This window comes from Oryctolagus cuniculus, chromosome 5 (assembly GCF_051225735.1).
Source record: "Oryctolagus cuniculus isolate XC-2025 breed Fujian yellow rabbit chromosome 5, ASM5122573v1, whole genome shotgun sequence".
NCBI classification, from domain to species: Eukaryota; Metazoa; Chordata; class Mammalia; order Lagomorpha; family Leporidae; genus Oryctolagus; species Oryctolagus cuniculus.
Genome location: NC_142871.1, coordinates 102,513,369 through 102,537,536, shown reverse-complemented (window position 1 = coordinate 102,537,536; position 24,168 = coordinate 102,513,369). Strand labels below are relative to the sequence as shown.

The window sequence follows — 24,168 nt, the reverse complement described above, 5'->3', positions numbered from 1 at the left end:
AAGGGATAGAGCTCAGTATTCAATTTCTAAGCCAAAATTATGCAGTCCTGGATACTGGGTTTCCCTTGTGGGATTCTTTGGGAGTGACCCAAGAAAGAGAGCAGCTTTGGAGAGATGCAGCAGAGATTAATGTGGTGTGCTCCCAGCCCGTGGGTAAGGCAAGTTATTCAGTTATCATCACCTGCTGGTGAACACAGACCCATTAAATGATAACATCTAGAAACTATCTTGGTAAGCCAAAGTATATTTACATTTCAGCACTATACAGAGTAGGTGGAAAGCTGGGAAGTTCACTTTCTATTGATAAAGGCCACATCATGTTTTACACACAGTCGGGCATAGTGTCTTTTTTTAATAACAAAGTAACGGTTCATATCACTTTCTATCTTAGGGTCAGCAAGGACCTGCAGGCATCATGGGGCCCAGAGGACCACCTGGAGATGTTGTATGTATAGTGTCTTTGATGTTTTGAAATGAAATGGAAACTAAGATTTGTTTTAAACAATGTCAGCATCTGCTCATTGTGACTCAGTTATGCACCACTTCCCAAAGGCATGGCTCATTTCCACCACATAAACTGATCACATCGAATGTCAGAGCTATCGGGAAGAATAGTCCCTTCATGTATTCATGTGAAGTCCTTTTGAGTATCATTGTTCTAATACATTTGTCTTTGGAACTCAAGTGAACTAAGTTATCATCCTGGACATGCTTGTCAGTGGTGCACCAGCAGTAGAGGAGACTGGAAAAATCAAAAGAAATTAAAGAAAACTAGAGAAAAAAGCAACAATTTCCAATATGCATGACTTTTTGTTCAAGTCTTCATCTAGGGAAGACACTTTGAGAGTGTCTGTTGTCTTCTAGTAAGCACCATCCCAAAAAGCAGATCTTGGTTGAGAGTATTTCTATAGTACAGTTGGAGGAAGAGCTTCAGGTTGCATTATAACCTAGCTTTAGTGGACTCACACCCACCACCCACCCCCAACGTACACACACTCTTTAAATGTGCTTTTCCACCCATGCTTCCAGAGCAGTTTTCTGTCCTGCATACAACCTTCCTACATTCCTGAAAACTGGGTGCTAGGAGCTCACCATCATCCACATGTTAGCAAAAATAAGAAAAATACTTGACTGTAACTTCTTTTCTTTAACTTTTACTTAATGAATATAAAATGGATTACAATGGCTTCCCCCCAATACCGTCCCTCCCACCCACAACCCTCCCCTTTCCCACTCCCTCTCCCCTTCCATTCACATCAAGATTCATTTTCGATTATCTTAATATACAGAAGATCAGCTTAGTATACATTAAGTAAGGATTTCAACAGTTTGCTCCCACACAGAAACATAAAGTGAAAAATAATAGATGATTTTTTTTAAATGATGATGAAATCAGGTCAGACCTATTGTCATGTTTAATCCCAGTGAGAGTCAAGTTGGGAATTGATAATTTCTTTCTTTCTTTTTTTTTTTTTTTTTACAGAAGATCAGTTTAGTGTACATTAAGTAAAGATTTCAGTCGTTTGCACCCCCATAGAAACACAAAGTGAAATATACTGTTTGAGTACTCGTTATAGCATTAAGCCTCAGTGTACAGCACGTTAAGGACAGAGATCCTACATGAGGAGTAAGTGCACAGTGACTCCTGTTGTTGACTTTACCAATTGACACTCCTGTCTATGGCATCAGTAATCTCCCTATGCTCCAGTCATGAGTTTCCAAGGCTATGGAAGCCCTCTGAGTTCTCCGACTCTTATCTTGTTTAGACAAGGTCATAGTCAAAGTGGAGGTTCTCTCCTCCCTTCAGATAAAGGTACCTCCTTCTTTGAAGACCTGTTCTTTCCACTGGGATCTCACTCACAGAGATCTTTTGCCAGAGTGTCTTGGCTTTCCATGCCTGAAATACTCTCATGGGCTTTTCAGCCAGCTCCGAATGCCTTTAGGGCTGATTCTGAGGCCAGAGTGCTATTTAGGACTGTAACTTCTTAGAGACTGATCACTACCTGAGCCTCCAGGGATCTATTGGTCAGCATATATATTCTTCTTGGTAGTTTGAACAAAAAGTTCACAGAGCAAAGCATTTTATTGCACTCTCAAACCAATTAATAGACTACTACTACTTGTATACCTAGTGGAGAGATCTTATGGAAAGAGAAAATGCTGATGGCATTGGCAGAACCTCAAGACTCCCATGAATTGAGATTAAGTGGTAAGGGCTGGAGCTAAAAGGAGAATGAGATCAAAAGGGACAAAGACGTTGTTGACAAAATATAATAGAACCATATTCTCCTATTTACTCCTTTGTCCTGAATCATGATATGGTGCTACCAACCATCATCCTTCCACTCCTTGCAATGCTGTGGGTGGGACATTTGGTTCAATTCTCCTTTATTTAGTTCCTTGCCCTTTACATCCAAATGACTTCACCTGAAACGAGAAGCAACATATTTTCACCAGTGTTTCTCTCTACCTAACAGGCCAATATCAATCCATCCCCTTAAAGATTATATGTTGAGATTCTGTTTTCTTAATAAATATTCATAGATAGAAATGTTATAAAAAGAGATGTTATAACTACTCTTTGTCTTTATTTTGAATTTTTCCAGGGCTTGCCAGGAGAACATGGTATCCCAGGAAAACAAGGAATTAAAGGAGAAAAGGTATTGTTTGTATTTTACTCATTTTGTATACTAAGTAATTAGGAGAAAGAGAAGATCATAATGGCATTGGGGAAGTGAAAGGCTAGCACAGGGCTTCAGGGGTTGTACAGAAGATAGATAGTCACCTATGATGTGAACAGCGTCCCCTGGAATTGTGCACTGTAACAACACAGCACTAATTCTGACAATGAATCACTAAATGAAAAAATGAACTGACTCAGAGAGTCTGTTGTAGGCTCAACTCTCAATTTACGACAGACTGAAGAAATACCTTAATCTTTCATAACCTATTTCTTGATATCTACATTAAAATAACATTGCTGAATAATTGGAGAATAAAAAAGAGGCCCATACAGATCACTGAAACAACTTTATGAATAGAAATGTCTTTTGTGCATATACTTATATACATGAATATTTTGTGATACTGCTAGACTTACTATAATATAACTCACTAAAATAATTAATTTATGAAAGTTATAATAATGCCTAGGAGCAGGCATCCTAACCATTAGTGGTTAGGATGTTTGTTAGGATGCCCATATCTAATATCCACATTGGAGTACCTGGCTCTGCTCTGGCTCGTGGCTCCAGCTTCCTGCTAATGCTAACACTGTGAGGAAATAATAAAAACTCAAGCAGTTGGGTTCCTAACACTCACATGGGGGGCCTGGATTGAGTTCCTTTGCTCCCCACTTTGGCCTGGCCATTGCGGGCATTTGGGGGACAAACCAGCAGATGAAAGCTGGCTTGTGCTCGTGTGTTCTCTGTCCCACTCTCTCTCCCCCCAGTTAAATAAATAATTTTTAATAAAACAGTGTCTAACATGATTGAACACTCAGTAAATATAATTGATGAAGGAAAAAATTAATGAATGAACTTTAGCTATGATGAGAGCTTAAAATGATGGAAACTAATTCCCATTGTAAACCTGAGCAAAGAAGTAAGAATCTCACATTGTTTTTTTGTTTTGCTTTTGTTTTTCAGGGAGATCCTGGTGGGATTATAGGCCCTCCTGGACTTCCAGGTCCAAAAGGTGAGGCTGGTCCTCCAGGGGAAAGCCTGCCAGGGGAGCCAGTAAGTACCAGACTTTTACTGTAACTTTAACTTATTAATTACACTTATGAGCCCCTAGTTTTAAAGCACAGGTATAGAAATAAGTTTAGGGCTACAAAAAAAGAATTGTCCATTTTGTTCTTTAGATCAGAGATATAGCCGTTTTGAAAGTTTGTTGCAAGGTCTCTCAAGAAAATACATATGCACACATTTTGCATATGACTTTGGAAAATGCATAGGTCCCTTGAACTCTGTTGAATGAGCCCTAATTTTAAACCGTAACTCTTCCTAGAACACTATCTTAAAACAGAAGAACTTGGATCACTATGGTGGCTCAGTGGATTAAGCTGTCACCTGTAGCACCAGCATCCTATGTGGGTGCTGATTCGAGTCTTGGCTGCTCCATTTCTGATGCAGCTCCCTGCTAATGTGCCTGGAAAATCAGGGGAAGATGGTCCAAGTGCTTGGACCTCTGCTACTGACATGGGAGACTAGACAGGGGCCAGGCTCCTGGCTTTAGCTTGTCCTAGTCTCTGCTGTTGGAGCCATTTGGGGAGTGAACCAAGAGAGCGAAGATCGGTCTGTCTGTCTGTCTGTATCCATCTCTCTCTCTCTCTGAATTTCTCCTTGTCTCTCTATAACTCTGCCTTTCAAATAAATAAGTAAATCTTTATAAAAAAAAAAAAAAGCTTTGCACATAGCACCGTAGGTTGTCATTTGCAGAGAATGACTTTGTAATCCAGACTATTCCCAAGATATAGAAAACTGCATTGCTGGGAAAGTTTAAATAACCAGTGTTCTTCTATGTATTGTCTTTTTGCCTCATCCTCTTTAAATTCTTTGCATTAATAAATTATAATAATAGTTCTCAATATTGGATGCCTTGTTTTATAGGAAAAAGCACCTCTTCTATTTAAAGTAACTATACAGAATGTAAACCCTATTTAAATGTGTTCCTGGTTCCTTTTCCTATTATAAAAAAGCTTTTATTCAAGTAAGATAAAGGAATAAAATATTTTTCAGTAATGACTTCTCAGATGTTTTTAACCTTTTTAGAAAAAGAAATTCATTTACCTCCTTTTCTGTTTCCTTTAGGGTTTAGATGGAAATCCTGGAGCACCCGGTCCACGAGGGCCAAAGGTAGAAAAATATCATACTTAATTTAAAAAGAACTAATAATTAATTAAACACAGCAGAAATATTCTTCTCACGTGAACCTTGCCCTAATTGAAACATCTCATTTCACAGGGTGAAAGGGGACTGCCAGGTGTCCATGGCTCCCCAGGAGACATAGGCCCACCAGGAATAGGAATTCCTGGCCGAGCTGTAAGTGAAATTCAGTTGAGTTCTTGTAACCTTGTTGACTTTAATATTATGAGACAAAATCCTGTGGCAAATTTTAATAGGAAGAAAAGAAAAGAAAGGTCAGAGGAAGATGTATAAATCAACCCTATCCAGAGAGGATTGATCAGCGTTGCGATTACACAGCTAAGCACAGAGAGAGTACTCTTGTTTGACTTACATGGGCTGATCACAGATGCACTCATTTTAGATTAAAAGCAATCAATTTAATCCTTCCAGGTCTATATATTGATAACTATGAGTGCATGTTTGCAAGATGATAAGAATACCTAATTATAATATCAGGTAGTTATATATTACTGCTTATTTTTAATGAAAAGAAAGTAAAAAAATAATTTTTAAAGTGGCTATCCCCAAATATAAAGATAAGTAGATGAGAAAACTGATTACATTGATTGGATCAGTATATATAATATACATTTATTGTAGTATCACACTGTACCCCATAAATATGAATAATTTCAAAACAAATATTTAAAAAATAAAGTGGTTGGAGTATGTATAAATGAAATGATGCCAAAAACCTGTATATCGTATCTTTTGGAAGAACAGGTATTTTTTTATATATATTTTATTTTATTTAATGAACATAAATTTCCAAAGAACAGCTTATGGGTTATAATAGCTTTCCCCCCCCCATAACTTCCCTCCCACCCACAACACTCCCCTCTCCCACTCCCTCTCCCCTTCCATTCACATCAAGATTAATTTACAATTATCTTTATATACAGAAGATCAATTTAGCATATATTAAGTAAAGATTTCCACAGTTTACACCCACACAGAAACACAAAGTGTAAAATTCTATTTGAGTACTAGTTATAGCATTAATTAAACACCTAAGAGTAATTGTGTATTAATTACAGAGTTCAACCAATAGTTTTAAGTAGAACATAAAAAATACCAAAGGGGTAAAGTATTACGTTCTTTTTGTTTGTTTGTTATGTAGTTATTTTTTTTATTTAATAAATGTGAATTTACAAAGTGCAACTTGTGTATTGTTGTGGCTCCCCCCTCCCCAAACCTCCCTCCCTCCCGTGGCCCTCCCCTCTCCTACTCCCTCTCCCATCCTGCCCTTCATCGAGTTTCATTTTCAGTTACCTTCATATACTGAAGATCAACTTAGTATATACTAAGCAAGGATTTCAACAGGCTGCACTCACACAACCGCACAAAGTATAGGGTATTGTTCGACTAGTAGTGTTGTTTTTAAGTTTCATAGTAAAACACATCAAGGACAGAGATCCTACGTGGGGAGCATGTACCCAGTGACTCCCTTTGTTGATTAATAATTGGCACTCTTATTTATGACGTCGGCAATCACCCGAGACTCTTGCTATGAGCTGTCTAGGCTATGGAAGCCCCTTGAGTTCACCAACTCTGAACTTGTTTAGTCAAGGCCATATCACAGTGGAGGTTCCTTCCTCCCTTCAGAGAAAGGCGCCTCTCTCCTTGATGGCCTGTTCCTTCTGCTGGGGTCTTGTTCGCCAGGATCTTTCATTTAGATTGTTTTTTGCCACCGTGTCATGGCTTTCCATGCCTGTGAGACTCTCATGGACCTTTTAGCCAGATCCGAATGTCCCAAGGGTTGATTCTGAGGCAGGAGTGCTGCCATTCTATGAGTCTGCTGTGTGTCCTGTTTTCCCTGCAGGATCATTCTCTCCCTTTTAATTCTATCCTTCATTACTTGCTTACACTGGTCTTATTTGTGAAATCTCATCGACACATACCCTATCTTTTTGATCGGTTGTATATTTATACTTATCACTTTACCAAGTGCGCTGGCATTGGTACCTGCCTCCTTGGTAAGATTGAGTCGAAATCCCCTGGCACATTTCTAGTTCCACCATTGGAGGCAAGTCCGAGTAGCATGTGCCAACCTATATATTTCCTCCCTCTCTTATCCCCACTCCTATGTTTAACAGAGATCACTTTTCTGTTAATTTTGAAATGCCTAAGAATGATTGTGCATTGATTACAGAGTTCAACCAGTGGTCTTATGTAGAACAAACAGAGCAACAACAACAACAAAAATACTAAAAGGAATAAAATAGTAAGTTGTTCCTCAACAGGCTAGACAAGGGCTGATCATGTCATTGTCTCTCATAGTGTCCATTTCACTTCAATGGGTATCATTTTAGATGCTCGTTTAGTTGCCATCGATCAGGGAGAATATATGATATTTGTCCCTTTGGGACTGGCTTATTTCACTCAGCATGATGTTTTCCAGATTCCTCCATTTTGTTGTAAATGCCCGGATTTCATTGTTTTTTATTGCTGTATAGTGTTCCATAGAGTACATATCCCATAGTTTCTTTATCCAGTCATCCATTGATGGACATTTAGGTTGATTCCATGTCTTAGCTATTGTGAATTGAGCTGCAACAAATATTGAGGTGCAAATGGTTCTTTTTTCTCCCCTTTAATTCCTTTTGGGTAAATTCCAAGGAGTGGGATGGCTGGGTCCTGTGGTAGTGCTATATTCAGGTTTCTGAGGACTCTCCAAACTCTCTTCCATAGTGGCTTTACCAGTTTGCATTCCCACCAACAGTGGGTTAGTGTCCCTTTTTCCCCACATCCTCGCCAGCATCTGTTGTTGGTTGATTTCTGTATGTAAGCCAGTCTAACTGGAGTGAGGTGAAACCTCATTGTGGTTTTGATCTGCATTTCCCTGATGGCTAGGGATCCTGAGCATTTTTTTATGTGTCTGTTGGCCATTTGGATTTCCTCTTTTGAAAAATGTCTGTTAAGTTCCTTGGCCCATTTTTTTATTGGGTTGTTTGTTTTGATTCTGTGGTGTTTTTTGATCATTTTATAGATTCTAGTTGTTAATCCTTTATCTGTTGTGTAGTTTGCGAATAACGTCTCCCATTCTGTTGGTTGCCTCTTCACTTTCCTGTTTCCTTTGCTGTAAAGAAACTCTTCAATTTGAGGTAATCCCATTTGTTTATTTTATCTTTGATTACCCGTGCCTGTGGGGTCTTCTCCAGGAATTCTTCGCCTGTTCCAATATCTTGAAGGGTTTCCCCTATGCTCTCAATTAGTTTCACGGTGTCGTGGCGCATCTCTAATTCTTTGATCCATGTTGAGTGGATTTTTGTATAAGGTGTAAGGTAGGGGTCTTGCTTCATACTTTGACATGTGGACATCCAGTTTTCCCAGCACCATTTGTTGAAGAGGCTGTCCTTGTTCCAGGGGTTGGTTTTAGGTCCTTTGTCGAATATGAGTTGGTTATAGATGTTTGGATTGATCTCTGGTGTTTCTATTCTGTTCCATTGGTCTATCCATCTGTTTTTGTACCAGTACCAGGCTGTTTTGATTATAACTGCCCTGTAGTATGCCTTGAAGTCTGGAATTGTGATGCCTCCGGCCTTGTTTTTATTGTAAAGGATTGCTTTAGCTATTCTTGGTCTTCTGTTTCCCCATATGAATTTCAGCATCGTTTTTTCTAGGTCTTTGAAGAATGAATTTGGTATTTTGATTGGTATTGCATTGAACTTGTAAATTGCTTTTGGGAAAATGGACATTTTGATAATATTGATTCTTCCAATCCATGAGCATGGCAGGTTTTTTCCATTTTTTGTGTGTGTCGTCTTCTATTTCTTTCTTTAGTGTTTTCTAATTTTCATCATAGAGGTCTTTGACCTCCTTGGTTAAATTTATTCCAAGGTACTTTATTGTTTTTGTGGCTATCGTGAATGGAACTGATCTTAGAAGTTCTTCCTCAGCCGTGGCATTATCTGTGTATACAAAGGTTGTTGATTTCTGAGCATTGACTTTGTATCCTGCTACTTTACCAAACTCTTCTATGAGTTCCAATAGTCTCTTATAGGAGTTTATCGGGTCCCCTATATATAGTATCATGACATCTGCAAATAGGGATAGTTTAACTTCCTCCTTTCCCATTTGTATCCCTGTAATTTCTTTTTCTTGCCTGATGGCCCTGGATAACACTTCTAGGACTATATTGAATAGCAGTGGTGAGACTGGGCATCCCTGTCTGGTGCCAGTATTCAATGGAAATGCCTCCAACTTTTCCCCATTCAATATGATGCTGGCCATTGGTTTATCATAGACTGCCTTAATTGTGTTGCGGAATGTTCCTTCTAACCCCAATTTGCTTAGGGTTTTCATCATGAAAGCGTGTTGTATTTTGTCAAATGCTTTCTCTGCATCTATTGAGATAATCATATGATTTTTGTTTCTCAATTTATTAATGTGATGTATTACATTGATTGACTTTCGAATATTGAACCATCCCTGCATACCAGGGATAAATCCCACTTGGTCTGGGTGAATGATCTTTCTGATGTGCAGTTGGATTCGGTTTGCCAGAATTTTGTTGAGTATTTTTGCATCTATGAAGAACAAGTATTTTTAATAATTGAAGCAAATAAGACAGCTTTTTAATATATTTTAACTACAAGGACATAGTCTAAAAAGTTTCTGATGATAATGTAGTGCATACATGCTCATTGATTAAATGATGATAAGAGATGAACCTTTTTCCTGTGAAAAAACAACAGATTTTGAAACAAGAGCAATGGAAAAATAAAGTGATTCTAATGACATTAATTTAGGAAATTAGCCTGTGGTACTGGAAAAACAAACCAATGATTTTTCTCTCCTCACAAAACTTCACTTCTGACACCAAATGTGCGACTCCCGTTTTCTCCACACATCAGTTCTCTAGCAGATACCAACTAGGTGTCAATTCAGTTCTGACCCTGTCCACCTGGAGGTAGTGTCAGGCCTCCCAGATGAAGGACTCAGTCCCAGAGACTTAACCCTATCTCAGATGTGAGTCACAACTCCAGGCCTCCAGAATTCTGACCAACAGGCTTAGATTGCGGGTTTCTGTCACAACTGCTTCATGCTCTGTTCATTTGCTCTTAGAACTCAGGAAGGTGCTGTCTTTTATTGACTAGTTTGTCATTAATAGGAGAATATACAATAAAGGATCACAGACAAATGGTTAGAAGAGGTAGAGGGGCTGAGATCTGGAAGGGTCTCCAGCACCAGAGCTTGAGTCTCCCGGGAATTGGGGTGCACCCCTTTCCCAGCATACGGATGAGCTCACTAACCTAAAAGCTCCTTGAACCTCGTACATTTTTGTGATTCTTATGGAGGCTTCATTTATGTAGGTATTGTCAATTATTAACTCCATTTTCAGCTCTATTCCTGTCTTTAGAGAAATAGAGAGACCAAAAGTTTCAGGCTTCTAATATGTATTGATCTTGCTGGTAAGTGGCCCGCACCCAAGAACCCACCAAGGGTCACCTCATTAGAACAAAAGACACTCCTATCATAGGAAACTTCAAGATATTAGGAATTCTGTGTCAGGAGCCAGGGTCAAAAACCAAATATTAGAACAGAAGTTTCTCCCAATACTCTTATTGCTAAGGAAATTGCATGAGTTTTAGGAGCTCTGTGCCAGGTACCGGGGCAGAGGCCAAGTGTGCTTGTGTGTGTCTTTTTATATCACAGTACTACAGCCTTGGATTGAAATTGTCAGGAAAATTTAAAGCAAGTATAAATAGCAAATGGTGATGTTGTATAGGACTGGTGTTTGCTTGTCCAGGGCAAGGATGTGAGTCTGTTGCTGTTGCTGGGTAATTTATAAGGAATAAACATTTATTGAGCTCATAGTTCTAGAGCTTGGGAAGTCCATGAGCAGGGCTCTGGCACCTGGTGAGGACCCTCCTGCTGCACCATCTCATGGGGGATGGCATCTCATGGTGAGAGAGAAAGTGTGCCCAAGGGGGTCTCCCTTCCTCTTCAGATAAAGTCACTAATTGCATCCTGAGCACCAACCCTTCACTCCTGACCTCAGGTAATCCTGATTACCTTCCATGGGCCCACACTTCCAAATACCATAAACATATGGCTTTGGGAATTAAGTTTCCAATACATGAACATCCAAACCATATCAGCATAAAAGGCTGCTGAGATGGATGATTAAACCAAGTTTTGAAAACTATATCAGCTGGGCCAGTGCTGTGGCACAGCGGGTTAAAGCCCTGGCCTGGAGCGCCCGCATCCCATATAGGCACTGGTTCTAGTCCCGGCTGTTCCTCTTCTGATTCAGTTCTCTGCTATGGCCTGGGATAGCAGTACAAGATGGCCCAAGTCCTTGGGCCCCTGCACCCATGTCGGGGACCCAGAGGAAGCTCCTGGCTCCTAGCTTCGGATAGGCGCGGCTCCGGCCATTGTGGCCATCTGGGGAGTGAATCAGTGGATGGAAGACCTTTCTCTCTGTCTCTACCTCTCTCTATAACTCTGTCTTTCATATTAAAAAAAAAAAAAACTATATCAGTGGGTCCGGCACTGTGGCACAGCAGGCTAAGCCTTCACCTGCAGTGCCGGCATCCCATATGGGTGCCAGTTCCTGTCCCAGCTCTTCTCTTCCAATCCAGCTCTCTGCTAAGTAGTGGAAGATGGCTCAAGTACTTGGGCCCCTGCACCCATGTGGGGGACCGGGAAGAAGCTCCAGGCTTCAGCCTGACCCATCTCTGGCTACTGGGGCTATTTGGGGTGTGAATCAGCAGATGCAAGACCTTTCTCTCTGTCTCTCCCTCTCTCTGTAATTCTACCTCTCAAATTAATAAATAAAATCTTTAATAAGGAGATGATAAGGTTGAATGGGAAAGTATCACTTAATGACACAACATAAATACAAAGGGAGCAAAAAAAAACCTGATAATAACATAAAAACTACTTATGTCAACTGCTAAGAAATTAGATCTTCGCTTGGTTAGGTTGTAAATTCCTCTTTCAGGGGCTCATGGTTGTATAATAGAGAAAGTTCATCTCCTAGCTTCATTTTAATTACCCCAAATTCCTATTTTCTCAAAGTAGAAAATAACAACTTATTGAAGTTTTAATTCCTCTTCCTGTTACTGAATACTGGTTCTGCTTATTTCTTCAAAGAGAGAAATGACTCGAACTGGACAGAAGAAAAGAGAGGAAGCCCTCAGCCAGCTAGGTAGCTATGTGGTCATTGAGTTTCTGAACAGGTAGCATCTGAGTGCACTCTTTGTGCACATGTGACTATGCAGCATCAGATGATGGTAATGAGAGAGATGTTCCAGGTATCTGATCAAAATTACCTTAATGTTTCCAGCAATAGGTGAATTCTTATCTACCACTCAAAAGTCTTGGCTGACTTTGCAGAGAGTATGTATGGCGGCAAACCCTGTTTTGCTTCTAAGTAAATTACAATACTTAGTTTTTTATTTTGTTTGAATAACTTATGGGCATTTGTGGTGGAATTCTGATTATTGAATCTCATTTTACTCAGGGCTCCCAAGGACCAGCTGGAGAACCGGGTATCCAGGTAAGCTACTGAATTAAGTTACCTAGTGCAGCAAATTTAGCTTGCTGACTTGAGGGAAATTATATACTGAAAGACTGTCCTATAAATAGCTCTTTTTATTTTCCTCATTTTCTAGGGTCCTCGAGGTCTCCCCGGGCTGCCAGGGACCCCAGGGAATGATGTAAGGACCTTGTTTACCTACTCCTGTCCCCACTCCCATTTAATCTGCACCTGTATCAGTTTGCAAAAATTTGAACCTGATGCCTCTGTTTTCAGGGAGCTCCAGGGAGGGATGGAAAGCCAGGCCTGCCAGGCCCCCCAGGTGACCCAGTACGTAAACAGACTTTTTCTGATTTATATAGCTTTAATGCACCCATGAGCCAAACAGCCTACCAAGCAGGTTTTGCTGTCCAAACTAATTAGAATGCTCAGTGACTGCTTGGTGGTTTTGTTTATCCCTAGTATTTTGTAGAGGAAAAAACTCAAGCTGGGTCAGCATTTTTGTGCGTGTGATGAATACTTATTTCCTAAGGGTATAATTCAACTGTACAATTCTGCCCCAAACTGAGCCTTAGCATATAATGTCTCAATCCCATGGAAAATTGAGCTAAAATATATTGCCACAATTTCCATTCTGTCTAATGCTGGTGACTAAAGGAATTTCATTTTTTAAAATGGAAGTCTACAGGTAAGTTACCTACAATATGGCACATATTAATTGATTCTGCATCTTTAAAATGCTGGGATGATTAAATTATGGAAGCTGGCTCAAGTGGGCTTTTTAAAAATGCATTTAGGCATTAATCCATGCTCCAAAGTTTTATTTTAAGTTAAACCTTGCTTTGAGCAACACTGAAGTCCATTTACATAGCTTCAGACTTGGCGATTATAGTTTCAGAGAACATATGGTACATGACATTGTATTAAGAGTTTTGTAAAATAAAAGCCAAATCGCCTCTCGGTTCTAAGCCTCACAAATCCATTCTACTGCTCCACTGTTTGGGCCTTATGTGTCTTTATAAGCTGCATACAGAAGCATATTTTGGCCTTACCGTCACTCCCTCACTGAATGAATCATGTGTGTATCATCTGGGAATCTCATAAAATGGTACTTGGGTTTATAGACTGTTTCTCTGAAGGGACAATTTTTTAAGACACTTGGACAAAATGGCACAGGTTGTCTCAGTGTCTGTGTTGTCTCCATCACTTAAGCTAGCTTTAACCTCTTCTGAATTTCCGAGATAAATAACCTTAAGGTAAACTTACCCCTGTACGTTTCATATTCTTCAACAGTCTGATAATGTTCTTGGCCAAAGAGTGGTTTCTTTTCAGTAAATGTTTGATCTTTATTATTTAAATCCAATAATATACTAGGGATGGAATAAAGATTGCCATGAAAATAGAAAGGTGCAGAATCCAAAGGTCTGTGTGCATTTACATATTCACAGAAGAATATGAATATATGAACTAATTCAGAAGAATACTGAGTATTTCTAGAAAGCAATTCTGAATTCTGACAGTGTCATGTATTGATTTTGATATAACAATGATTCTGACAGTCAGACCTTAGAAGCACCTTGCACCAAATTTCAATGGCATGGCATTTTCAGGAAAAATATCAACATCCTACTGTAAGTTTTCATTGTATTGTTTTATATGCATCTATATGTATAAATCCATACATTTGTGTGGTTTTTTTTCTCCTTAACTGCAGATTGCACTTCCTCTCTTGGGAGACATCGGTGCCTTGCTCAAGGTACTTTGTTGTCTGTAAGAAATTATGTGTTAATTTCCAGGACAAAAATAATAAAGAAAATCTTTACCAGAAATTGAGTTCATTGCTTTAGTTGAACTACAGCTTGATATTTGAATGGCAGAATATCTTTAAAATAGAAAAAGGAATGTGTTACAGTTAACCATATGTGTATAAAGTTAATTGAAAATAGATCTTAGTAAAAAATAAGAGTGAGAATAAGAAAGGGAAGAGGAAGGGAGGTGGGAGTGTGGGTGGCAGGGTGAGTACGGTGGAAGATTCTAAAGTTGTAACCATGAAATGTATGAAGTTTTCAACTTCAAAGCAGTATAGTTTTGCATACGTTCCTATAGACTTACTTCTAAGGGTACAGTTTAAAAATTTGCCATGGCTGGCGCTGCGGCTCACTTGGCTAATCCTCCACCTGTGGTGCCAGCACTCCGGGTTCTAGTCCCAGTTGGGGCATCGGATTCTGTCCTGGTTGCTTCTCTTCCAGTCAAGCTCTCTGCTGTGGCCAGGGAAGGCAGTGGAGGATGGCCCAAGTGCTTGGGCCCTACACCCGTGTGGGAGACCAGGAGGAAGCACCTGGCTCCTGGCTTTGGATTGGTGCAGTGTGCCGGCCATAGCGGCCATTTGGAGGGTGAACCAATGGAAAAGGAGGACCTTTCTCTCTGTCTTTCTCTCTGTCTAACTCTGCCTGTCAAAAAAAATTTGCCACGAGACCCCAAATTTCCTTAAGCTGGCTGGTAAAGATAGCAGCTTAAGTATTATAGAGATCATATGGATAGGATTAAGTGGTAAAGTGACCATATGGATAGGATCAAGTGTTAAAGTGATCATATAAATAGGACTAAGTGTTTGGTAATAATAATGGGAAGAGTTAAAAAGGAGTGAATGCTCCAACGTGGGAAGCTATCCATACAGCAGACTCATAGAATGACAATCGCTTTAAGTAGCACTCTGACCTCAGAATCAGCCCTTAAGGCATAATGATCTGGTGGAAAAGCCCAGGGGAGCATTTCAGGCATGGAAAGCCAAGACACTGGCAAAAATGTTCTACGTGAAGGAACTCTGTAAGTGAGACCCCAGTGGAAAGAAGTGGCCATCACAGAAGGATATACTTTTCTCTGAAAGGAGAAGAGAACTTCTACTTTGCTTGTGGCCTTATCAAATTAGTGGATCCAAAAGGCTTCCACAGCCTAAGCAGCTCATGTCAAGAGTCTTGGGTCATCACTGATGTCATACATAAGAGTGTTAATTGTTAAATAAATAAGATTCACTATGCACTAACTTCCCACGCAGGGCCAATCTGAAGCCAGGAGCCAAGAGCTTCTTCCAGATCTCCCACATGGGTGTAGGGACCAAGAACTTGGGCTGGCTTCTACTGCTGTCCCAGGCCACAAACAGAGAGCTGGATTGGAAGTGGAACAGCCAGGACTCACATCGGCATCCATATGGGATGCCAGCACTAAAGGCAGTGGCTTTACCTGCTACACCACAGCACTGGATCCTGGAAATCCTGTTAATTGTGTTAAGTTTTCAGACACTTCTCTGAATTCATAGTTTTTCAGATATTATCAGTGATGGTTATAAAATTATATATGCATTTTAACTCCCCTACCAACACATTAGCCCTGCAAAATGTTCCAGGTGGTAAGGTTAGTTTGGGAAATAGCACTTGTCATCCAGTTCCATTTTATGTATTCCGGCTCTAAGTAAGGTCACCATGAAGAGAACTGTTTAAACCAGCATTTTTGAGACAACTGGTTTCAGAACCTTTTCAATACAAAAAATTGTCTTCCAAGAAGCGTATTTTTAGAAATCAGACTTGCATGTATATTCACTATTGAATACCCATGGACTTTCTGGCCAACTTCTCTTCATAGGCATCTACAGGGGTTCCCTTTTCATGTTTAAACATCTTTCTGTTGAAAAGGATGAAAGATAGAGGCTTCTATTTTCTTGCTCTCTTCAGTGGTTAAAATATCTCCCCCATCTGTGGTCCTTATTCTGTGACTTTCTGGTCATATTTTTTTAAAGATTTATTTATTTGAAAGGCCAAGTTAGAGGGCCAGGGGCAGAGGCAGATGTAGAGAGAAGGAGAGGTCTTCCATCCATTGGTTCACTCCCCAGATGACTGCAATGACTGGAGCTGGGTCTATCCAAAGCCAGGAGCCATGAGCCAGAAGCTTCTTCTGGATCTCCCATGTGGATGCAGGGGCCCAAGCACTTGAGCCATCCTCTACTGCTTTCCCAGGCCATAACAGAGAGCTGGAATGGAATAGGAGCAGCTGGGACTAGAACCAGTGCCCATATAGGATGCCGGCACTGCAGGCAGTAGCTTTACCCACTAAGTCACAGCGCTGGCCCCTGGTCATATCTTTATTTCAACAATATATTTTAAAATGAACCTTTAGGGTCCTGCATTGTGACATAATGGATTAAGCCACTGCCTTCAAAGTTGGCATCCCATATGGGTACTGAGTTGAGTCCCAGCTATTCCACTTCCTATCCAACTCCCTGCTGATGTATCTGGGAAAGCAGCAGAAGATGGCCCAAGTGCTTGGGCCTCTGCACCCACGTGGGAGAACCAGATGAAGTTCCTGGCTCCAGGCTTCCACCTGGCCCAGCCCTTACTATTGTGGCCATTTGGGAAGTGAACTAGAAAATGGAAGATCTTCTCTCTTTCTGTCTCTTCCTACCCCCTGACTCTCTCTCCTCCTCTCCCTCTGTAACTCTGCCTTGCAAATAAATTTAAAAAAAAAAACTTTTTAAAAAATTAAACTTTAGGGGCTGGTATTGTGGTGCGGTGGGTTAACGCCCTGGCCTGAGGTGCCAGCATACCATATGGGTGCAGGTTCAAGACTTGGCTGCTACACTTCCCATCCAGCTCTCTGCTGTGGCCTGGGAAAGTAGTAGAAGATGGCCCAAATCCTTGGGCCCCTGCACCCATGCGGGAGACCCGGAAAAAGCTCCTGGCTCTTGGCTTCAGATTGGTGCAGCTCCAGCTATTGCAGCCAATGGGGAGTGATCCCTTGGATGGAAGACCTCTCTCTCTGCTTCTCTCCTCTCTCTCTCTCTGACTTTCAAATAAATAAATAAATCTTTAAAAAAATGAACCTTTATGGGGCAGGAGCTGTGGCATAGGCTAAGCCTCCACCTGCAGCACTGGCATCCCATATGGTCACCAACTCATGTACCAGCTGCTCAATTTTGATCCAGTTCTGTGCTTATGGCCTGGGAAAGCTGGAAGACAGCCCAAGTGCTTGGGACCCTGCACCCACATGGGAAATCTGGAAGAAGCTCCTGGTTCATCACTTCAGATTGGCAGTTACAGCCATATGGGGAGTGAACCAGTAGATGGAAGACTTTTCTCTTTGTCTTTCCCTCTGTCTGTAACTCTGCTTCTCAAATAAATAGAATCTTTAAAAAAAATTAAAAAGATCCTTTATAGAGCTTTTAACAGATACTTTTCTTTAGCTCAGTGATAAGACATGTTTATCTTATGAGCTCACTTCAATTCAAGTCATTCTAAATTAGATAAACATTATAGAGAAAGCTAGGGAACTGAAATTCCACTTAGATATCCTGTCTCCACTTAGACTAGGCAGAGGAGTGAAGTCCAAGTCACTCATGTAATTATTTCTTACACTGACTCGTAAAATGTTAGTGAATTGTGTGATAGTTACCTTGCTGATTTTTTGCTCCCAAAAGGAGAAATCTTTTATTTATATTTGTTTTTCCTTTCTTTGTCTTTTCATAACTTACACTATTGGTTGTATGAGTTCTTTAATCTTGCTAGCTATTCCACATTTTATTCCTTTCTCCCATTTTAAATATGTGGCTAAGCAATTAAATCTGTATACCTACGTGTATATTTGTAATTTTCATTTAAGTATCATCAGACTTTTTCAAATAAAGCTCACCCTTATCATAGGCAGATGTTGTTGGTTAGTTTTGTAAATAATTTTTAACTTCACAAAAACTAATCTTTTCAAATTGCATTCATCCCTGGAAACAGTAAATTGACAATTGCTATATAACTCTTCTCTGGCAAAGGCTCAAGCACAGCTTTAAACCAGATCCAACCTCACTTCTACAGATGCTTTTATAAATCTGTCAATAACTTTTTTCTTTCATTCCTCAGAACTTCTGTGGCAACTGCCAAGCCAATGTCCCTGGGCTGAAAAGTAACAAAGGGGAGGATGGAGGAGCTGGTGAACCTGGAAAGTACGATTCCGTGACCCGGAAGGTAAGAAGCTTAGTTGCATGTGTGCAGACTCCATAGTTCACACAGTGCGATCTCTCAATTCTCTTACTCCCCTGTCCTCCAGGGTGATATAGGACCCCGGGGTCCTCCAGGAATCCCAGGCAGAGAGGGACCAAAGGTAAGGGCAGTCTGTCCTCCTCTCCTATGTGAGACCCTCATGGAGGGGAAAAAAGGAAAAACTCATCTTAAAATGTACTTTCTAAAATATTTGCATATATTTGTATACGGGAGTAAGGGATAACTACACGTTGTCATTAATTTGTTCCCTGACCCTGTCCAAATTAAATATCCCAAATGTCCAAGATTTTATTTTCATTGTTCTAAAGGGTAACAACATGACTGAGTGTACTGGCTGAATTTATTATGTTTTTAGGGAAGCAAAGGAGAGCGGGGCTACCCTGGAATACCTGGGGAGAAAGGTGATGAGGTAAGGTTCTTCTCTGATGATACATCCCTATTATTATTGGTTCTCTTTACTTGACTCCATAAGGCAAAGACAGTTTTCCAATAGCTCACACTTAATACTAAGACCAATAATTTTTTTTGAAAAAATGAGATAGGCCTTTTTAAACATTAGTACACTTTTAATAATAATAATAATATATATATTCATATCTATTACTAGTGGTCCAGATTTTTGAGACAAAAAAGGCACGAATTTATTATATCAAGATAAAAAAGTAAGGGGAAGCAGGAAGGGGAAATTTGCTGAAATCAATTCCAGGGAGACAAAAAGAATTGATGGAGTAGTTGAACAACCAGCCCAGGAGTGAGGCAGCTCCAGAAGTCAGCAGGTCTTGTCTGGGACGATGCTCTAACATGGTTCAAATCCAGTGACCTTGGTTTGTCTGCATCTCTGCTCAACTTCCAAACTCTTGGGAGAAATAAACAATCAGAAGAATCTAATTGAACTAGTTTAGATTAGCTACTAACACCCAAGATTAGGGCCCTGAGTCAAATGTGCTTTTGAACTAATGGTATAATTTTCTGACTTAAAGCCATGTGATGTTCAGGATATCATTCTTTTCCTGCATAATTCACATTAACTTTTAGAAAAACCAATTAGAATGATGAATTGTTGTTAGTTTAAACAGCTTTGATCCTAACAGTTCTTAATGAAAGTTAAGTAAGCCATCTGGCCTATATTAACCTTCATGTAATGCAGAAAAGCATGATGATATAAAATATATTTCTCTAGTGGGAGTTAAATTTCACCTTACAAATGATCATCACATATTATTGTTTCTAGTTAATATTAATTCTGTTCTGGAAAACTCTGAGATTTCATTCCATTTCTTTTACAAAGAAAAGTAACATTTCATTGCATCCATAAATAAAACAGTAAAGGCACTTTATTTTCAAAATAAGTAAGAATTAATGAGCTATTGCTTTCTCAAGTTCCACAGGTTTCACTAAAGTACCAGCACAATAAGTGATTTTCATAGTGCAACAGCTTTTAACTGCCTAGATTCAAGATGCAGGTTTTAGAGGCAGTTGAGAAAGTAATAACAGAAAGACCAGGAAATAATTGGAATTCAGGGTTTTTTTATAAATGACTTGAAGTTAAATTCACTAGAAGTTAATTTCTATTGATTTTTGCTGGTACTTTGCTCTCTTGGGGAACTGAAATCCATTAACACTCCCCACTGTTTTAGTGTGTTCACTCTTAGGTACACCTGATGGATTCTTTGACAGCGACTAGACAAAATTTTTCTCAGAACTTATTACATGAGAATATTCTAACATGTTCAAGAGATTGTTTCTGTTACGTCTTCACATCGCATGAGTAATATGAATAATCCTGAAGTAATGGCTTGACTCACTTATGCTTTTTGAGAGGAATAGGGTATTGTATCTTTCATCTCTCAGATAAATTAAAAAATTGTAAATATAATCTGTTTTCCACTTGGACTCAGATACTACCTGAAATAAAAATTTAGTGATTTGTTGCCGGCGCCGTGGCTCAATAGGCTAATCCTCCACCTTGCAGCGCCGGCACACGGGGTTCTAGTCCCGGTCGGGGTGCCGGATTCTGTCCCGGTTGCCCCTCTTCCAGGCCAGCTCTCTGCTGTGGCCCGGGAAGGCAGTGGAGGATGGTCCAAGTACTTAGGCCCTGTACCCCATGGGAGACCAGGAGAAGCACCTGGCTCCTGCCTTTGGATCAGCTCAATGCGCCGGCCGCGGTGGCCATTGGAGGGTGAACCGACAGCAAAAGGAAGACCTTTCTCTCTGTCTCTCTCTCTCACTGTCCACTCTGCCTGTCAAAGATAAAATAAAAAAAAAAAATTTAGTGATTTGTTTAAATGAACAAAGTTTTCACCAAGAATATATGCATTTCCAACTACCCAATAAATTTCTTTTTAATGTATCTGTGTAGCAGCTAATCTTAACAAACTCTCAAATATCTATTCTGCTCTTGCTGGAAAGATACAGAAGGACAGCCCATCTCTTTGAAGGCTTCTAATTGTTAAGTCTTCAGTTGAATTGGTTTGATAATGAGAGAGAGGAAGTCCCTGTTTGTTGCTCATAGAAAAGTGACATCCTCCACAGGGTATTTTTCCCAAATTTTGTTACACAATTCAAGATAGCAACTCGTAAGATGCTGCTAGATCACAAACTCACTTCTCATAGAAAGAGTGAATTGGAGAACAGATCTTCCTGCAATACTTCAGAATAATAGATGATAAATAGGATATGCAAAATGTTACTAGCCATAAATTATAGCAACAGGAATGTAAATATTCTTAGTAGCAACTTAGTTAGAACTTAAAATATCAGAGCAGAGAAAAACTTGGCTCTAGTGACCCCTGAATAAGTATGCAATAAGTTTTCATTTGCATTTTAGTTTGGCATTCTATGCTAAATTGACTGTCCAGTTTAATATATATTTGTCTTCTTTAATGACCATCTTGTCGTCGGAAATTATCTTATTGCCCTTTATGCACCCGTAGTAACTTTTACCCTTACTACAAAATTTCAGCTTATTCATAGAAAGACTGCTGAGAAGGTTTTTTTAATTTATAGACTGAGGTTTATTTTAAAGTGTAATGTGGTCATCAAAGGTTAATGAGTCCCAAGCTTATAAATTTGACTACCTACAACTCAGCATCTCTAGCCTAATTCAGAGTTGAGACCTAACGTAGCAAAAAAAAGGGAATATATATGTATATATTTCTTATACATATACATATAGAGGTAATTTTATGGAAATGTATATATTTTGAAATAAAGTGATTTATGGTATAACGTGTAATGTCCAGCCATTTAAAATTTCCATCCTCAAAGGAAATGTTTTTCCTTTCCATTTATAAAGTTACAAACAAGTTAATGGTAGGAGATTAACAAGAACCAGGATAACTTGCTGAGGTATATAGTTCGCAATGAGTACTCAAGCCTGTACACACAGCATCACCAATGAGATTCAGAGAATCTTGAATAAAAAATATGCCCACATTCTTTACCACAAGATTTTGCCCAAAACATTACATGAAGTGTTCCACCATGTGCAAGATAATTCTTTTCAGTGTTTATTCATATTATATAACATGAAAAAACCTGAAGTCATAGGTAATCCTGTTTGGCATTGGATGTACGGGCCTGGCAGAGTGTGGTTCTTGAGCCCATTGATGCGAAAAACCATGATCCAGCTCTTGGTTCTACAGACCTCTCATAGATACACAGAATTTTAATATAATCACTTCTTCTAATATTTTAATATATAATAAACTCACAACTCAAGAAAGTAAAGAGGAAAGGAATTTTGTTGTAAGAGCAAATGGTTTGGCAATATCAGAAATACTTTATACAGAGAATTAAATTCTGAAAGAATGAAGCTATTCAATCTAGAACTTTGTGTATAACATGGTTATCTGAAATAACAAAAGGGTATTTTATAATACTTTTTTCTGATTACTGAAGTGATAGAAGCTCATCATAGAAAAATTGGGAATCACACAAAAGTACGAAAAAGATCAAAGCTATCCTTATTCCCACTGCCCTGGAAAGACTGTTGAGAATGTTAATATTCTGATTCATAATCTCTTATCCACAATTCCAAAATCCAAAAGCCCTAAAACACTGGAAATATTCCCATTTGCAGCAAATTCATTTGGCAGTAAAATATTACCCTACCTCATGTAGAGCTGGCTTATTTATTCCACTCTATCAGAATATCATGTTCTGCTACCGAAATATTTGTGTGCTTGTTGGAAGGTGCTGCCTCAGGCACCACCAGGAGTGTTACAGAATGTGTTACCTTTGTTTAAAAAAAATCCAGAATGCTGAAACACCCATGACACTAAAGTTTCCAAATAAAACATTTATCTGTTTGTCATAATAAAATAATAAAAATCTGCCATTCCTGTCTTTTAGGAAATATATTTATAATTGTTTAAAATTTAAACCCTACATTATATAATATTTGACATTTATTTGTCCATGCTACCCAATAGTTTCCTAAAACATTATTTTAATACTTGAAAAATGTTTCATGTTTTGAGTTTTATGTAATCTATTTAATACTATATTCTTGGTACACTTGGTAAAGGGAAAAAATTAATTACACCAGTTACTAGTTAATCTTGCCAGTTCTTCCTTGACATATAAACATATCAACTTCTTAAATCCTATCCCATAAAATTAGCATTATTCGGTAAATCTAAGAGGAGGAAGGTAGAGGAAATCTGTTTTTATGGTCAAGCCACTAAAGGGTTCTAAATTTAAATTCATGAATGAGCCTGAACAACTAAGCTAAATATTATATTGTAAAGCATTTTCCATTTTTCCACTACCTGAGTGAAGCTGCAGTATAACTGTATATTTCTGCAATGGCCTTCTGCCAGTCTGACATGTGTATCTCCATGCTTCAGCCATATGGGGTTCTCAGTGGTGCTGCTGCTGATGGGGCGGGGGGCTCTATAGGAACAGAAATGCTCCATGAATCATCATGCAGATTAAGTCATGTTTGTGATAGAGCCCATGAAATGGCATTTGGTGTTCCATCCTTACACTTTGAAAATGGTTATAGGTATATGCCATAAATCATGATTCTCAATTAGAATACATGCCAATTTTCAATGATCAAGATATATGGTTAACTAAAATAAATATCTTATTTCCAATGATATAACAGATTTTATGATAGCAACTATCTGTTCTAGGGTCTTCAAGGAATTCCAGGCCTTCCAGGTGCTCCAGGCCCAAGTGGACCCCCTGTAAGTATTTGTTGAAATGATTGTGCTCACAGCTCATATTTACTGGGATGACCCAAGATGAATTAATATTTCTCATTGTTTTGAGTTGGCTGTGCCTCTATATAGATGGTTCAGCTATTGCCTAGAAAACAAGCCTTATCCAGCAACTCAGATTTCCATTTAGGATTACTTAAGGCTTCTCATCATCCTGGAGACTTGTAATCAGAATTTCACTAGGCCAGAAAGAAATCTGTGATTTAAGCTATTCTATTTGAAATAGGAATTGGATATAAAAGAGCATTCAATTTGTTGATTATATTTTTTTAGCTCCAATCTTTGAATGAGATATTCAGATAGCACTATAAACTGAGAATTTAGTTTCTAGAAGGGAAAAAAATGGGCCAAGAATGATCAGATTTAATTCATTTTTATTCCTACATGTGAACTGAAATACCTTCAGTTTTACTGAAAGCTTGCACTGCCCCTCAAACACACCACCATAGCCACTGCGACTTTGTGGAAAACAGCCATTCTGTTTTCCAAGGATAGACTCTCTTTTC

The 24,168-nt window shown here is 39.2% G+C and overlaps 1 protein-coding gene across 1 annotated transcript in view; it reads left to right on the top strand.

Moving 5' to 3' along the window:
- Positions 1 to 24,168, top strand: part of COL19A1 (collagen type XIX alpha 1 chain) — a 406,965-nt gene that overhangs the window by 309,734 nt on the left and 73,063 nt on the right. Inside the window, exons 24-36 of the mRNA XM_051855528.3 lie at positions 392 to 445; positions 2,607 to 2,660; positions 3,648 to 3,737; positions 4,812 to 4,856; positions 4,965 to 5,042; positions 12,379 to 12,414; positions 12,530 to 12,574; positions 12,670 to 12,723; positions 14,108 to 14,149; positions 18,294 to 18,398; positions 18,481 to 18,534; positions 18,790 to 18,843; positions 23,576 to 23,629. Coding sequence (XP_051711488.2) covers positions 392 to 445; positions 2,607 to 2,660; positions 3,648 to 3,737; positions 4,812 to 4,856; positions 4,965 to 5,042; positions 12,379 to 12,414; positions 12,530 to 12,574; positions 12,670 to 12,723; positions 14,108 to 14,149; positions 18,294 to 18,398; positions 18,481 to 18,534; positions 18,790 to 18,843; positions 23,576 to 23,629 — 765 coding nt within the window. The remainder of the gene's footprint in view (positions 1 to 391; positions 446 to 2,606; positions 2,661 to 3,647; positions 3,738 to 4,811; positions 4,857 to 4,964; positions 5,043 to 12,378; positions 12,415 to 12,529; positions 12,575 to 12,669; positions 12,724 to 14,107; positions 14,150 to 18,293; positions 18,399 to 18,480; positions 18,535 to 18,789; positions 18,844 to 23,575; positions 23,630 to 24,168) is intronic.